At 37.7% G+C, this 17,525-nt stretch overlaps 1 protein-coding gene and 1 non-coding gene across 2 annotated transcripts in view; one reads left to right on the forward strand and one right to left on the reverse strand.

The window, feature by feature from the left end:
• AK9 (adenylate kinase 9) overlaps positions 1–17,525 on the forward strand; it is a 119,342-nt gene that overhangs the window by 46,011 nt on the left and 55,806 nt on the right. Inside the window, exons 17-20 of the mRNA XM_027088811.1 lie at positions 1,097–1,253; positions 4,072–4,186; positions 7,345–7,421; positions 10,568–10,720. Of these exons, the coding sequence (XP_026944612.1) occupies positions 1,097–1,253; positions 4,072–4,186; positions 7,345–7,421; positions 10,568–10,720 (502 nt within the window). The remainder of the gene's footprint in view (positions 1–1,096; positions 1,254–4,071; positions 4,187–7,344; positions 7,422–10,567; positions 10,721–17,525) is intronic.
• TRNAG-CCC (transfer RNA glycine (anticodon CCC)) lies at positions 13,662–13,734 on the reverse strand. The gene has a single exon. It is a non-coding gene; the product is annotated as a tRNA-Gly (tRNA).

Here is a 17,525-nt window from a genome sequence, read left to right on the forward strand (position 1 = left end):
AAATGATTACTACAGTAAGTTTAGTTAACATGGTCACCTCACATAGTTACATTTGTGTGTGTGTGTGGTGAGAACTTTTAAGATCTACTCTCTTAGCAGCTTTCAAATATACACTACAATATTATTAACTATAGTCACCATGCTGTACATTACATGATTAGGATTTATTTATCTTATAACTGGATGTTTGTACCTTTTGACCACCTTCACCCATTTCCCCACCTCCAGCCCTGTCTCTGGCAATCACCAATCTGTTCTCTGTTTCTATGAATTTGGTTTTTCTAGATTCCACAAATAAGTGAGATCATGTAGTATTTGTCTTTCTCTAACTTATTTCACTTATACTTCTTCATTATAGCTTTTTTCCCCCAATTCTATTATGTGAAACATTTCAAAGTGTTAAAATTCTTTTTTTCAAAATACTCTTCATTCAGATGGAAATTCAAAAAGCAGGTAATCTTAAATTCTACATAGGCCAGAGAGTTACACCAGTCTTCTTGAGATTTCTTCCCCTTTGACTTCTAATATTCTGTGATTTCCTGATGGCCCACAAACTTGTTTAAAGCCTTCAGAATTGGTATATTCATAGATCCACATCTAATCTCCATACTTGTGTTGAAGTTATTATTATTGGGTGGCAGGTAGAAGCCTTTCACATTGAAGGCTGAAAAGCAAAAGGGAAGTGAAGAGCATTGTCACTAAAAAAGGCAAACTGGGCTAGGACCTTGCTACTCAAAGAGTGGACCAAGGACCATTGTCACCTAAGAGCATGTTAGAAATATAGACTCTTGGGCCTTACCCTAGACCTTCTGAATCAGAATTTGGATTCTGTAATACTGAATAACATATAGTAAGCATGTATTGTTATATTTATTTAAGAAAGGCTTTTGCTTCCTGTTCTTAACTTTTAAAACTTATAGTTTTATTGCTTTAAAATTAAGTTTCTCTTTTAAAATTAAGTGGCTCTTTTTATTTCCTTCTGAAAGTCAGAAAAACTCAAAAGATACTTGATTAAGGTCCACAAAAGTAATATATCAAGGTAGCATCCTTTACTTGGGTAGATATGATGGTAATTTCAGTTTGCTGTTTTTCACAGGTAGTTGAAGAAAACAAGAATAGGTTTTATGGTGCCCCAAAATATGGAGGATGGATACTGGACAACTACCCTATTATGAAAGAACTGTGGATGGTCTTAGTTGACAAAGGAATTTTACCCGATTTAGTCATCTGTTTATCAGACACAGAAAACAATGGTTGGTAAATATTTATCATGTCAATTTAAAGTGAAGTTTTTATTGCTGATAATATTTTTAGTTAAAATATAAAATGAAAAACACTCCACCTTCCCTATGTACAAATACCACACCAGTAGTCCCTTCATGACCTAGAGGTACACAAAAGGAGGCATCCATCCACTGAGTAGGTGGCCACAGATGGTGTGGGATCACCTGATGTTCCAGCAGGCCCTTACAATTATTCTTTGGAGCTGAGAATCTAACACCCCATCCCAGTCAGCATTGTAACTTCTAAATGAAAAATATATGAGGCTGAGGGCAAAACTATATATTAGTCCTTCTTCACCTTAAATGGGAAATACTAAGTACATAAAGATAGCAGAACTAAATTTTAATTGTTCTGTCACTTTGTATAAAGCTATAGTAATCAAAACAGTATGGTACCACCAGAAAAGCAGACACATAGTCCAATGGAACAGAACAGAGAACCCAGAAGTAAACTCACACATATAACGGTCAACTAATCTTTGATGAGGGGGCCAAGAATATTCTGTAATTTTGCATCTTAAGGAAATATATTTGAAAAGAGAATTTCCATGGAGAGAATATATTATACTACCTCTTTTTATGTTTTAGTTATTTATGACATGCCCATATACACCTTTTAAAAAGGATTTAAAAATCTCTGGCATTCCTATATACTAATGATGAAAAATCTGAAAGTGAAATCAAGAAAACACTTCCATTTACCATTGCAACAAAAAGAATAAAATATCTAGGAATAAACCTACCTAAGGAGACAAAAGACCTGTATGCAGAAAATTATAAGACACTGATGAAAGAAATTAAAGATGATACAAATAGATGGAGAGATATACCATGTTCGTGGATTGGAAGGATCAACATTGTGAAAATGACTCTACTACCCAAAGCAATCTACATATTCAATGCAATCCCTATCAAACTACCACTGGCATTTTTCACAGAACTAGAACAAAAAATTTCACAATTTGTATGGAAACACAAAAGACCCCGAATAGCCAAAGCAATCTTGAGAACGAAAAACGGAGCTGGAGGAATCAGACTCCCTGACTTCAGACTATACTACAAAGCTACAGTAATCAAGACAGTATGGTAGTGGCACAAAAACAGAAAGATAGATCAATGGAACAGGATAGAAAGCCCAGAGATAAACCCACGCACATATGGTCACCTTATCTTTGATAAAGGTGGCAGGAATGTACAGTGGAGAAAGGACAGCCTCTTCAATAAGTGGTGCTGGGAAAACTGGACAGGTACATTTAAAAGTATGAGATTAGATCACTCCCTAACACCATACACAAAAGTAAGCTCAAAATGGATTAAAGACCTAAATGTAAGGCCAGAAACTATCGAACTCTTAGAAGAAAACATAGGCAGAACGCTCTATGACATAAATCACAGCAAGATCCTATCTGACCCACCTCCTAGAGAAATGGAAATAAAAACAAAAATAAACAAATGGGACCTAATGAAACTTCAAAGGTTTTGCACAGCAAAGGAAACCATAAACAAGACCAAAAGACAACCCTCAGAATGGGAGAAAATATTTGCAAATGAAGCAACTGACAAAGGATTAATCTCCAGAAATTTACAAGCAGCTCATGCAGCTCAATAACAAAAAAACAAACAACCCAATCCAAAAATGGGCAGAAGGCCTAAATAGACATTTCTCCGAAGAAGATATACAGACTGCCAACAAACACATGAAAGAATGCTCAACATCATTAATCATTAGAGAAATGCAAATCAAAACTACAATGAGATATCATCTCACACCAGTCAGAATGGCCATCATCAAAAAATCTAGAAACAATAAATGCTGGAGAGGGTGTGGAGAAAAGGGAACACTCTTGCACTGCTGGTGGGAATGTGAATTGGTTCAGCCACTATGGAGAACAGCATGAACGTTCCTTAAAAAACTACAAATAGAACTGCCATATGACCCAGCAATCCCACTACTGGGCATATACCTGAGAAAACCAAAATTCAAAAAGAGTCATGTACCAAAATATTCATTGCAGCTCTATTTACAATAGCCCGGAGATGGAAACAACCTAAGTGCCCATCATCGGATGAATGGATAAAGACGATGTGGCACATATATACAATGGAATATTACTGAGCCATAAAAAGAAACGAAATTGAGCTATTTGTAATGAGGTGGGTAGACCTAGAGTCTGTCATACAGAGTGAAGTAAGTCAGAAAGAAAAAGACAAATACCGTATGCTAACACATATATATGGAATTTAAGAAAAAAAAATGTCATGAAGAACCTAGGGGTAAGACAGGAATAAAGACACAGACCTACTGGAGAACGGACTTGAGGATGTGAGGAGGGGGAATGGTGAGCTGTGACAGGGCGAGAGAGAGGCATAGACATATACACACTAACAAACGTAAGGTAGATAGGTAGTGGGAAGCAGCCGCATGGCACAGGGATATTGGCTGGGTGCTTGTGACCGCCTGGAGGGGTGGGATAGGGAGGCGGGGAGGGAGGGAGACGCAAGAGGGAAGAGATATGGGAACATATGTATATGTATAACTGATTCACTTTGTTATAAAGCAGAAACTAACACACCATTGTAAAGCAATTATACCCTAATAAAGATGTTAAAAAAAAAAAAAAGGATTTAAGATGGTCTCTTAAAGAATCTGGGCTCTATTTAAATAAATGCTTAAAGGAAAATATATTTGGATATAGATATAAATAATCTTTTCATTGTTATTTTCCAAAATATATCTCACTATATTTTATAGAGCTTCAAAATTAACATTGTTCTCTTTGTGTTTCAGGAAAATATTTATTTAATAGACTGTATTTAGAGAATAAACAAGAAATTGACTCTAAGATTTTAGAAAGGTTATTGGATGAACTACAAAAGAAAAGAAAAGAGGAAGAAGCGGCAAGGTAAAATCTGCCTGGCACAATAAACTGGGTTAATTAACCTCTTATAGCTGTTAAATATGTACTTACAATTTATATTTATGAAATGTTTTTAGCAAAATGGTGGCCTGCTAACTAGATCCAGTTCTAATTCTAAGAAAAGCAGTAATTTCACAAATACTTCCATAATCTCTAAAGTACAGAGTTGTGGCTGTTTTCACAGCCCCACATCAGACATTCTAAACCAAATATCTACTTTCCAAAGACACTGTAAAAAAATGAGCACAGGGAAGATATTTTTTTCTACCATGTTTATCTGTGACTTAAATATTATAATTTTGCTATCTAGAATCCACAAATGAAAGAAATAATCTAATAAAAAGTGAAAATACACTTGTGTGATATGACTAAAATCCAAAGCCTAAGTTCTACATAAGGAAAGAACAAGACTACTTATTATAATTGACAGGTTCAACATCAAGAGCTTATTCTCTAATCTGGGTGCAATGAAGAACATTTCAAAATGTGGACACACTTCCATCTGTTCATGGCTGGGGTCAAGACTAAACTTTAACTATCAAGTTCTTCAGACTGGAAAATAAAGTATAAAAAGAAAGAGTGTCTTAATGTGCTAATTGTTCTTCCTTCCTGAAACAAGCTCTTTAGACACTAAAATTTTTCATTAGTCCACTGAGATTCCTACTTCTCCAAGCGTTAAAGGCTGAGACATTCAAAAACTAAATTTCTTTATATTAACCCATTAAACCTCCCACTATTAATGATGACACCTATAGGAGCTTTCTCAAATGTTATTTCCTTTTCCCCTTCAGATACTAGCAATTTGTGCTGGGACTTAGGAGAGCTCTTTAAACTCTAGGAATTATGGAGCTGGGAAGTGGGTGTTTGTTAGGGGGTGGGGGATAACTGATAACTGTGTGTCAGAGGATTTTGTTATTTGATGTTCATTGTTCACCTAAATTGGCCGTTCCTTTATGAACTTAACACGAAAATACATAAAGTATAATTTAGATTAGTTAATAAAATTGTAAAATTGACTAAAAATATTAAGACAATAATTACAAACTTATTACATTTACTTTTAGCTTTTAAAAGTTCTGTTACAAATGGAGCTACAATTTGCTAGGATTTAAGGGATTACCTAATTTTTTTCCAGTGTATGAGAAATAGTCAAATATTTAAGAACATATGAAGCTATTGACATAACAGTAAAACAAAGTTCATGTGATTTCTAGGCTGAAGGTTTGCTACATTTTAAGTAGATAATTTAAAATACATTTAATTTATAGGGTTTTTTTAAAGGAAAAAGACATCTCCACTGTCTCCCAACTCTTAACTTTCACCTCCCTCTTACCGTATGGAATTTTCCGAGCTATCTCTATAATCAATTTTTACTTCTTTTGATTCTAAATTTTTATGTCTTTATAAACTTCTTAATGGCAAAGACTTGCCCAAGTTGAAGCAGACTTTTCTCCATTTCTCTATGTTGCTTTTTTCTCATATACTGCAGAAAATGAAATTTAAAACAATTTTTTTTAAAAAATGGTCAGAGATGCATTTAAAGGCCTTGCAACTTGGTTGGACAAGAGATAAGAATAACAGGATTTAGAATTACATCTTTGGCCACATATCTACAGACATGCTGATTCTAGCTTTTCCAACATCAGTTTTCAAATGTATGAGTCAAATGCAGAATAATTTCTGTTATCACCATTTGTCTTTGACTGTCTATCCAAGTAGTATATAGAAGTAGCTAGAAACTGGCAGCAAAATTCTTCCTCCTTCTTGTCAGGTCTTAGATTCTTAGGAGCAGCATACAGAACCCAGGTTTTGGATGAGGAAAGTCTCACAAAAGAGCCCTACCTGACTAAGTAGAAGGATTGCCAGTTCACACAAAACAAAGTAGGGAAGGCATGCACAAACAATGTTCAGTAGTCTCAGAAGTCTGGGGCATGAACAAAGAGAACTTGAATTACACCAAGACCTCAGTCTGGATCACAGACTGTATCTAGAACACAGTGAGCGAACACCCCCTATTAACAAGAAACATGCTTGTTGGGAGGAGAAGTGTAGTAATATCTTTGAAGAGAATATATTAAAGATTTTCAAAGAAAGGGGAAAAAGAACACACAAAAAAGCACTGAATATGAGAGAATGACCAACCTATAGAACGGTCTGAAGAAGACTGCCCCAGAGTGGGCTGTTGAGATGAATGGGCTCTACTCCACTTAACTGGTCCCCTGTTTGTGAATACTTGATACAGTTTTTTTGATATTATTTTTAAAGATGCAGTCAACATTCTTATACATGCTTCTTTGTGCAGTAGTATGCCAGTACTTGAGGGCTAAATTCCTAGATACAGAATTTCTAGGTCAAAGGTATGCATGTTTTAATTTTTAATAAATAGTCTTTCTCCATCATTTTACTAACTTTCCTTATACCTGTATTCATCATTAAGGCAGGTTTAGTCCTTGAACCCTAATGAAAGACAGATTCCCTCCAGATATTTGTTTCCCTATCCCAAGTCTCTTTAAATTTCATCATTACTATATTAAAAAGAAAATAAATCAGAAAATAATTTTTCTGGTTACAAAGGTAAATTTACAAATTTTCTACTTATTCATATGGAAAAATTTTTAAAGTGCAAAAAATGTGAAATAAAGTTTAAAACTCTCAGAATGCCACCATCCAGAGATAATTACTATTAACAGTTTGATTCATTTTATTCTTGTCTTTTAATCATCATTTATATACATTTTAAATACAAAAGTAAATTTGTATTATACATAGTTTTATATTATACCTTTTTTCATTTAACTCTATGTTGTGAACACTTCTCATTTAATCAGAGGGAAAATGATACAAATTATCCCAGCTTGGAGTTAGACAATCCTTTTTTAATTTTTCCAGGTTTCCTAATTAATAGCCAAAGTTTTTAAAATACAATATTTCAACTTTTCTTACAAAAAAAAACCCCCAAAATTTCTGAAAACTAACTAGCCTCAGTATGAGTAAATTAAACTTTTACATTATAAAGTAAAAAGTATAATGAATATTATAAATGACCTACTCTTTAATTTTACCATTATAAGCCTTAAATTCTATAATATTGTGAGATATCTGAATTTCCAAAGATAACTAAATTTTGGACCTTTTCATTTCAGAAAAGCTGAAGAAGAGACATTGAGAATAGAAGAAGAAAATCAAAAGCTATTGGAAGCTATGCATGCGAAAGCAAAAGGCAAACATAAGATTATATGATTAATAATATGCCATTTGATTTTGTATTGTGACTGCCAACAGCTGCAGTACTTCCAGTGAATTATAGACAGGGTGACCTTATTTCCCAATTTGCCCATGAGAGTCTAGGTTCATACCCAGGTTCCTGAAGTATTTGTTTGACCCCCCTCTCATTCCCATAGTGTTCCAATTTGGATAATAAATTATATGGTCACAGCAGTACTGGATTCATAGGAAAAGGAATCCTGACACAGATACCTACTCATCCACCCTGTAAGAGGGGTACACAGTAGGACAGCATGTGCAGCGCGTCTTCAAAGGGTTGCGCTTGTCACAGGTGACATGGCTGTTGGAATTACTTCTATTAAAAGGATCCTGTAGGAGTTGAGAAAACAGCTAAACTCTTACTATACCCATTGTCTTTATACTTAAACTTCCATCTCCATTATAGAAGAACTTACTCTAAAAATTTCTTTTAAGACTGGAGTTTTAAACCTGGGGATAAAATTCAGAGGTCTGTGAATTTGAATGGGGAAATAATTATACTTTATTTTTTACTAACCCTTAACTGAAATTTTGTATTTTACTCACCTAATAATTAATATAGGCTACAAACCACAATAGTATTAGCAGCACCTTGACTTTGTCACCAATAGAAACAAAGATATTTTCATATCTCATTCCAGTTTTAGATGTCTTGTTTATGTGTGTCACTATTCCAAAATTATGGTAGTTATTCAACCAGTTGCTAGTTCTTGTTACTTAATGCATTAGCAAAGATGCACACATTTCCTATACCACAAAAAATTTTTTGATATCTTGATAGCTGTATTCAGTATAATTGGCTTCTTATTTTATTTTATGAGATTGAAAGCATTATTCTAAGAAGGAATCCGTAAGTTTCACCAGACTGACAAAGCCGTCCGTAGCTCAGAAGAGTGAAGAAAGTCTGTTTCAGTGTTCCATTGCTGTGCAGCCAGCCACCCCCAAACTGTAAAACAACCACTATCTCTATTCTGCACAAAATTCTGTGGGTCAGGACTTCTGGCCGTTCTTCTCTCTGCTCCCGGAGGACCTTGGTTCTGGCTTTGAGTGTTCACCTTGGAAGGGGCTCCACCAGCCCCTGTCAAGCCTTCAGATTGACCTCTGCAACTCTAATTGACATATTCACTGTGACTAAGCCACTCCCAAATTCCTGACCCCAGTAATTGCGAGGGCAATATGTGATTATTGTTATTTTAACCACTAATTTTGGGGGTAATTTATTATGAACCAATAGATAACTAATACAACATATACATGAAGCAATAGATAACTAATACAATATACACTTAATCAAAAATCACAGATAGTACAAGGATCTTAGAACACTTTCCAGTTCATTCCTGACTCACATGGAACACAGATTATCCAGTAGGGTTCTAGAAAAGTTTTCAAACTTTTTACATTTTTCAGCATCATTATATAAATTCATTTTATATATACACTTTATAATGTACCTAATGTGGATAAGAACACAACTTACAGATAACCAAATATATGCGTGTTGGAGGTATATGATAAGTTTTTTTTTTACTATAAGAGATACTCAGCTAAAAGACATTTTGAGTTTCTGGAGTAGAGTATATATAACTTCATCTCTCACCCTAGTAGAATTCAGCAAATGATGCTACCTCCTTGTGATCCTACATATAACACAAAAGATTCACCACATTCCAACTCACATACTTGGAAGCCACATGCTTGGCAATCCTGGTCAGACTTCAAGTTATAAGGACACTTCAGGATGCTTTTTTCTTTGTGCTTAATCACCCCAATTTAGATTAAAAATCCAGGTGCCAGAGGTATCTCATAGCCCTAGAATGTGATTCTTGGAAGGTACTCACTGGGCAGGGGGCAGGGGAGGGAATAATTCCCACAAGAGTCCAGAAAACAAGCTCATTTAGTTTTTCATATCTTTACATAGAAAATACCTTGTTTCAGTCAATTTAAAAAATATATTAAAGAAAATTGAAGAGTCAATTTAAAAAATATATTAAAGGGAATTGAAGAGATGGGTTTTCTCGCACCACCATTTACCCCATCTTCTTCCTCAAAGACTTCTATGCATTTATTTCTTATAGGTGTCATCAGCAACTATGTAAAACTTGGAGTTATGTTTTTTAAATTTTAGCATACTGATCAACATACTCTATTATAATTTGTAACTAGCTGTAAGAAAATATATAGTCTAGGCTAGTGCTGCCCAGTAAAAATAAAATGCAAGCCACATACATAATTTTAAATTTTCTAGTAGTCACATGAAAAGAAAAAAGAAACAAGTGAAATTAATTACAATCATCCCTCGGTATCCATGAGGAATTGGTCCCAGGACCTCCACGGATACCAAAGTCCATGAATGCTCAAGTCCCATATATAAAATGGCATAGTATGTGCATGTAACCTAAACGCATCATCCCGTATACTTTAAATCATCTCTAGATAACTTATAATAACTAATAAAATGTAAATGCTATGTAAATTGTTGCCAGCATGCAGCAAATTCAAGTTTTGCTTTTTGGAACTTTCTAAAAATTTTTTTCAAATATTTTCAATTCGTGGTTGGTCGAATCCACAGATAACAGAACCTGAAGATTCAGAGAGCCAACTGTATATTTTATTTAATACACTATATCCAAATTATTATTTTAACATGTAATCAATGTAAAAATTATTGATATATTTTTACATTCAACTTTTCATACAAAGTCTCTGAAGTCCATTGTGTATTTTATACTTACAGCACATCTCAGTTTGGACTAGCCACATTTCAAGTGCTCAATGAGCACATGTGGCTCATGACTACATATCAGACAGTGCAGGTATAGCCATTCCCTTTTAAATGGACATTTGGGCTGTTTCCTGTCTTTGACTGTTATAATATTTGAGAATGCTATATGCATTTCCCCATTTTGAATGAATCCTTAGGCCGGTGCTCCCATAGCACTCTGAGCATATTACTATCATCCTTTACTACTGCATTTTAATAGATACAATATGTAGAGACTGTATCTATCTTTCTCATTAAGCCTCATGCTCCAGGGGTCATTCCCAATTAAATATTTGCTGACTTAATCTAAATAATTTATTTCTTCTCATTTTTTATAGAAGCAGAAGAAACTGAGGCTGACGAGGAAATTGAAGGTGAGGAGTCTGAACTTCACGAAGGGTCTGAGGCCCCTGAGGTAGCCGAGGAGACCAGGGCGTCCTCACCTGAGGAGGCTGAAGCTTTCGAGGTCCCTGAAACAGAACATGAATCAGGTTAGACTTCATTAAGGATCGTATCCTTAACTCCACTCTTGTCCATTGGCATGTATGTGTGTGCATGTGTGTATATATGTGTTTATATGGTATAAAATGGAAGCAGGCTGGAAATGGAGAGATGTGCCCCCAGAGTGCAGTCGGTTAGTCCAAATCACATGGCCGGAAGTGTGGTAGGAAAGCTGAGTCTTCTCTGCCCGGGGGGTTGACACTCAGAAGCAGGGCCTGCTATATAATTTGTGGGGCACAGTGTTCAAAAAAGTAGGGGAAAAGAGCCACTAAAAGTACGAAAATATAAAGCTCTTTCTTTTCTTCCATGGTCTCTCTTTTAACTTGTCATAGTACTTTTTGTTTGCTATTTAATGTCATTCTAAGTAAAGAAAAATTAAAATTTTAAGTTATTAGCCTGAATTTTACCGTTCATCTTTATGTTGCCCAATGCCACTTTTAAAAGCAAACGTTAAGAGCACTTAACTCATATGCAGAATCGTTGAAACTACACAATTTGTATTTTACAGCTTGTACATGCATATGTATTTTATTCTTACCAGAATACTAAGTCAGTTTCATACACAAAACTAACTCAGCTTCTTATTTCATTTCCTAATATGCATATATTCTAGCAATGCCCTCTACTTTTAGCTTCCCAATGATTAAGGAAAGGGAAGCCTGAAAGGAAAAGGAGCTCTGGGTTGCCCTATCTTTTCCTTTCCTTCTGTGTCATCATTTTCAGTCTAGCCGAAATGATCTAGCTTGTGAGATTAGTTTCTAATTCAATACTGACTGTGCTCGGAAGCATTTTATGAGCCCCACGTCATTTCAGTTTAGCTAATACAGGAAAGTAACATGAGTAAGAAGAGATGTGATGAGGTTCCATGGTCATTCATGTCTCTTTGAATGCCATCACCTTCATTCTGCATCTGGAGCAAGTTCTAGTTCAAAGGGAGACCACGGTCTCTCAAGGGCTGTCAGCATCCTCCCCACCCCAAGCCACTAAGTCACACTTACTCCCACATATCGTGGGTCCCCTAGAATTCTATGCTCATGATAGAGCATCAGGAACACTCATGAGAATGAGATGGCAAAGAATGGCAGACGGAGATCGTGCATATCTCTGCTCACACACCTGCCCTGTTGTCCCATTGGAGTCTCTTTGGATTTTGCTTACAAAACTCAATTCAAAGATAAAATTATTAAAAATTTCAAAATGACAACCAAAGTGCATTAAACTAAGTATGAGACCATTCTGGGCGAGAGATCTAGAGCAACTGCACAGCTCGTACACCCATGAAGCCAGCCCTCTTCAGAGGTCCAGTTTGGTGGGTTGGGGCAGGGCAAGAAGGAATCTTACAGATTTCCAACGAAAGTCACTCTCAGGGCTGGAGAGTGGGCTTAAGCAGCAAGATAGGGTACCTCACTGTGGTGGAAGCGGGGCTCATAAAATGCTTCCGAGCACAATTAATATTGAATTAGAAATTACTCTTACAAACTAAAGTTTTTCAGATACCTGCAGCTAGATGCCAGCCCTGGAGCAATTAAGGGATGAAAACCTGCTGTTAGCTGGTAAAAGAACCAGAACTAAGGGGAATTTTTACAATGAGAAAGCTCAAATTTAACATAGATCGTTTTTACTACAGGGATTGGCATTAGGTTTATGGGACAGTAAGTATAAAATCAGAACCTTGTGCCAGACAGAAGAGCTAACAGGATGAAATACCCAATTTCCTTTTTAAGAATCCCACACCTTTATTGACTTCAACTCTCACCCAGAAACTTCATTATTTTCTTGAGTGCTTAACCAATTAGTCTGACAACAATCTTCCCACCCACCTACCTTTTACAAGGAAACAGGCCATAAAATATCAAAAGAAATAAAAGAAACTGACATCCATTAAATATGACACAAATGTCCATTAAATGTTTCCAGATTTCCAATATCCCCAATGTTTCACAGTTGGTATTTAATAATGTAACAGATCTAGGGGACAATTTAATGTCATTGCCTTTTATCTCATTATTTCCCCCAGGCAACCTAAATTGGATGTTCTAAAGCCAGTAGCCTACTCCATTCAGGGTCAGTTCTAGCCAGCTCTGTAGACATGACTGGGCTTCTCCAGAAGCAATTAGCGTCTGTGAAATCGTGGGTCTGTTTTGTCCCTTTTAAACCATATTCTGTTTCACAGAAGGGCTTGCATCTGGTTTAACTAGTGATTACTTCTTCCATCCAAGGGTCCTTTTTCACAAAGTCTTCTCCTGTAAATTGCTTAAGTAGGCAATTTGTTTTTCACTTAAAACTGCCTTGTCTAGCCATCAAAAGACAAATACCATATAATTCTACTTATATGAGATACTTAAAAGTAGTCAAAGTCATAAAGACAGACAGTATAATGGTGGTTGCCAGGGGCTGGGAGGAGGAGAGAATGGGGACTTATTGTTTAATGAGTATAGAGTTTTTGGTTTTACAAGATGAAAACAGTTATGAGGATGGATGGTGGTGTTGTTTGCACACCACGTGAATGTATTTAACACCACTGAACTGTACACTTAAAGATGATTAAGATGGTAAATTTTACGTTATGTGTATTTTACCAAAATAAAAAAGAGAAGGGAAAAAATACTATCCTGTCTAACATAAATCCATTACTTTTGGAATTTTTTTTACTTTATCCAGAGTTCCCTGTGGTAGGCTGATGGCGGCTGCCAAAGGTGTGTCCACATCCTAATTCCTGGAACCCGTAGATGTTACCTTATTTGGAAAAAAGATCTTTGCAGATGTAACTAAATTAAGAATCTTCTTTTAAAATATTTATTTATTTAGCTGTGCAGGGTCTTAGTTGCAGCACGTGGGATCTTCATTGTAACATGCAGGCTTTTTAGTTGCAGCATGTGGGATCCTTTAGTTGCGGCATCCAGGCTCTTAATTGCGGCACGTGGGATCTAGTTCCCTGACCAGGGATCGAACCTGGGCCCCCTGCATTGGGAGTGCAGAGTCTTAACCACTGGACCACCAGGGAAGTCCCTAAATTAAGAATTTTTTGTTTTGTTTTGTTTTAATGAGGCTTTGAAAGCCCTAAGGGATCTTTCTTTTTTTTCTTTTAGTATTTATTTATTTGTTTGTTTGTTTGGCTACATAGGGTCTTAGTTGTGACACGTGGGATCTTTGTTGCGGTGCACAGGCTCTTTGTTGTGGCACACGGGCTTCTCGCTAGTTGTGGCACATGGGCTCTAGAGCGCACAGGCTCAGTAGTTGCGGCACATGGGCTTAGTTGCCCTGCAGCATGTGGGATCTTAGTTCCCCAACCAGAGATCAAACCCACGTCCCCTGTATTGGAAGGTGGATTCTTAACCACTGGACCACCAGGGAAGTTCCTAAGAATCCTGGTATGGGGAGATTATGTGGGATTATCCAGGTGGGCTGTAAATGCCATCATAAATGTCCTTATAAGAGAGAGCCAGAGGGAGATTAGCCTCTCATACAGAGGAGAAGGCAATTTGAAGATGGAAGCAGACATTGGGTGATGCAGACTCCAGCCAAGAGATGACAGTACCCAGGAGAAGGTCAAAGAGGCAAAAAGGATTCTCCTCCAGAACCTCCGGAGGTAGCAGAGCCTTGCCAACACCTTGATTTCTGACTTCTGGCCTCCAGAACTGTGAGCGAATACATTTCTGTTGTTTTAAGCCACCAAGTTTGTGATAATTTGTTTTGGCAGCTACAGGAAACTAACACATACCCAAAGCAGGCTTTTTATATCTCCTGCTTGGGAACACATCTTTTCCTTTGAAGTTTGGCTTCTGTCTTGGGCCACAAGATAATCATTATCTCTGTCAAATAAGATTACTGAAGTCTCATTTCAATCCTGTCGTCACTCTAGCCTTAGAATGGAATGACACATGTATTGCTTAGAATCGACACTTTAAAGGGCAATCACCTATGCATTCCGAGGCTGCTTAATAACTTTTCTCATTCCCAATTTGCTTTCTTTATGTACTGGTTAGGTATAGGCCAATTACATGCAAGAACATGAGCTTAGAGTAACCATTGGCTCAAATCACAGTGCTTCATTCCAAGCACTTCATGGACATGTAATAGAGTCAGCTAGTAATAAACATCGGGAAATTCATCCATTCCTTCAACAAGTATTTATTGAAGTCCTTCTAAGTGCCATGCAAAGCAACGGACACTGCCCTAGGTAGTACAGACTCAGCAGTGACCGAGACAGTCAAGAGCCCTACCCTCAAGGAGCCATCATTCTATGGGGTGAAGAACAAGAATAAACAAGTAAATAACTAGGATAATTTCTGATTGTGTTAAGTGCCATGAAGAAAAATCTATGAAGACACTAAACCAGTACCTGGGATATAGTAGGAACTCAGTAAGTGTTTGTTCAATGAATGAGCAAGGTAGAGACCCCGGGGGTGGTTTGGAAGATGCAACACTAAACATTATGGTCAAGGAAGAGTGTCACCTGAGATGATATTTGAGGCCAGACAAAAGCGCTGAAAGGACCTGGGCAAAGATCCCTCCACTGCCAAGGCTCAGAGGTGGGCACAGCTTCACATGGTCAAGGAAGAAATTGAATGTGGTTGGAGCATGGTGAGCAAGAGGGAGGTGGGAGGTGAAACTGGAGAGCAAAGCAGAGGCCGGAGGCTTATGGAGATGGGAGTTTTCTCTAAGTGCAAGTGGTCAATCTGATCTCATGGACATTTTAAAAATTTCACATTGGCTGCTATATGACAAGTTATAGAGTTATCCTGCACCTCAAGTTCTTCATTTGTAAAACAGGACTAGGAAGATTTACCTAGCAGAGTTTTTATATGGATAAGAATATTTCTTCAAAGCACCCAGCAGAGAGTCTGCCTCATAGTTGATGCTTTAACATCATCATTACCAGACTAGAACTTAGAGATGTTTTCCTCATCTGCCTTATGTTCTGAAAAGACCAGAGCTCAGGATTCCTAATTCAAATTAAGTGAAACTGAATCTTAGCACTCTCAAAATCAATAGTTACATTCCCTCCCCGAATATCAGAAGGAAAGGAACCAGCATTTGGGGCTTAAACCAATCAGGATAAATTCCTGGAGCTGGAGAGAGGGTCCCACTCCCTCAGCCATGTGGGGAAGGGTAAACACTGGAACAAAAGCACAGGTCTGCCAGGAAGGAAGAAGAGGAACACAGAGGCTGGGTGAATTACCACCAGTGTCTGTCACAGGGTGTGTGGTATAAAGTCTCTCCATCTCTCCCTTGCTAAATCTTCACTAAATTCCACATTGCTCTCCAGTGCTTGTTTTCAAGCAGACTATTGGGAAATATATCAGTTTCCTAGGATAGCTTTAACAAGTTACCATAAACTTGGTGGCTTAAAACAACAGAAATTTACTCTCTCACAGTTCTGGAGGCTAGAAGTCTAAAATCAAGGTGTTGGCAGAGCCATGCTCCCTCTGAAATGTCCAGGAAAGAATCCTTCCTTGCTTCTTCCTAGCTTCTGGTTACTCCAGCAGTCCTTGGTGTTCCTTGGTTTGTAGCTGTACCACTCCAGTCTCTGCCTTCATCTTCACATGGCCTTTTTTTTCTCTCTCTCTGTGTGTGTGTGTGTCTGTGTCTGTTTCTGTGTGTCTTCTCCTCTTACCAGAACACCAGTCATTGGATTTAGGGCCCACCCTAAATCTGGGATGATTTCATCTCAAGATCCTTAACTAATTACTTCTGCAAAGACCCTGTATCCAATTCATGTCACATTCACAGGTACCAGGGGTCAGGATGTGAACATATATTTGTGGGGGGCACAATTGAATCCATCACAAGAAGTGTAATTCAAGGAAAAGGAACAGGGGACAGCAGACACCTAGGGTATATAAAGAGCAATGCTCATAATGACAACTGCAGGGATAGTGTGTCCCTAAGACCAGTGGTTCCTTAACGGCCATCCAAAAACCAATGCCATGGTCTGATCAGGTTTTCTCCAGTCAAATGCATCTCTCTCAAATAAAGCCTGACCTCACCATGTTGAGTTGTCAGGACCAGGCTGGGCAGCCTGGAGTGAGCAACCACTGAACATTTTGCAAATCACTTCCTACCACCCCATTATCCAGAAACCTGACCAGATTTAAGTAGCAAACAATTCAAAGTTTAAATTCTGGAGCACAGACGTTCAGTGTTGTTGATTAAGGGTTGATCATGTGCTTCGACTATCAAGTAACTAAGTGGTAGGGTTGACTTTTTAAATTAAGAAGCAGAGCTGCTGACCTTGCTTAAGAGGAAGACTATTCCATCTGTATCCATTGCGACTGCATTTGTCTACAAGTAACAGAAATGCCAAAACACTGTATTAAATAAGGGACATGTCTCATCCCTGAGTCCAGGGTTTTTCTTGTTTTTGTTTTTTTGGCTGCATTGGGTCTTCGTTGCTGCACGCGGGCTTTCTCAAGTTGCAGCGAGTGGGGGCTACTCTTGTTTGCAGTGCGTGGGCTTCTCATTGCTGTGGCTTCTCTTGTTGCGGAGCACAGGCTCTAGGCACACGGGCTTCAGTAGTTTTGGCACGTGGACTCAGTAGCTGTAGCTTGCGGGCCCTAGAGCACAGGCTCAGTAGTTGTGGCGCACGGGCTTAGTTGCTCCACGGCATGTGGGATCTTCCCGGACCAGGGCTCGAACCCTTGTCCCCTGCATTGGCAGGTGGATTCTTAAGCACTGCGCCACCAGGGAAGTCCCCAGGGTTGGTTTGATAGTGTAAAGATGTCATCAAACATCTTCTGTCCTCCTGTCTCCATACCACAGTCTTTGGCTCAAAATGTTTTTCTTCAGTTATTG

The sequence above is a fragment of the Aethalodelphis obliquidens genome, unplaced genomic scaffold (assembly GCF_003676395.1).
Source record: "Aethalodelphis obliquidens isolate GAN/ISIS:26980383/991018 unplaced genomic scaffold, ASM367639v1 scaffold3, whole genome shotgun sequence".
In the NCBI taxonomy this organism is placed as follows: domain Eukaryota; kingdom Metazoa; phylum Chordata; class Mammalia; order Artiodactyla; family Delphinidae; genus Aethalodelphis; species Aethalodelphis obliquidens.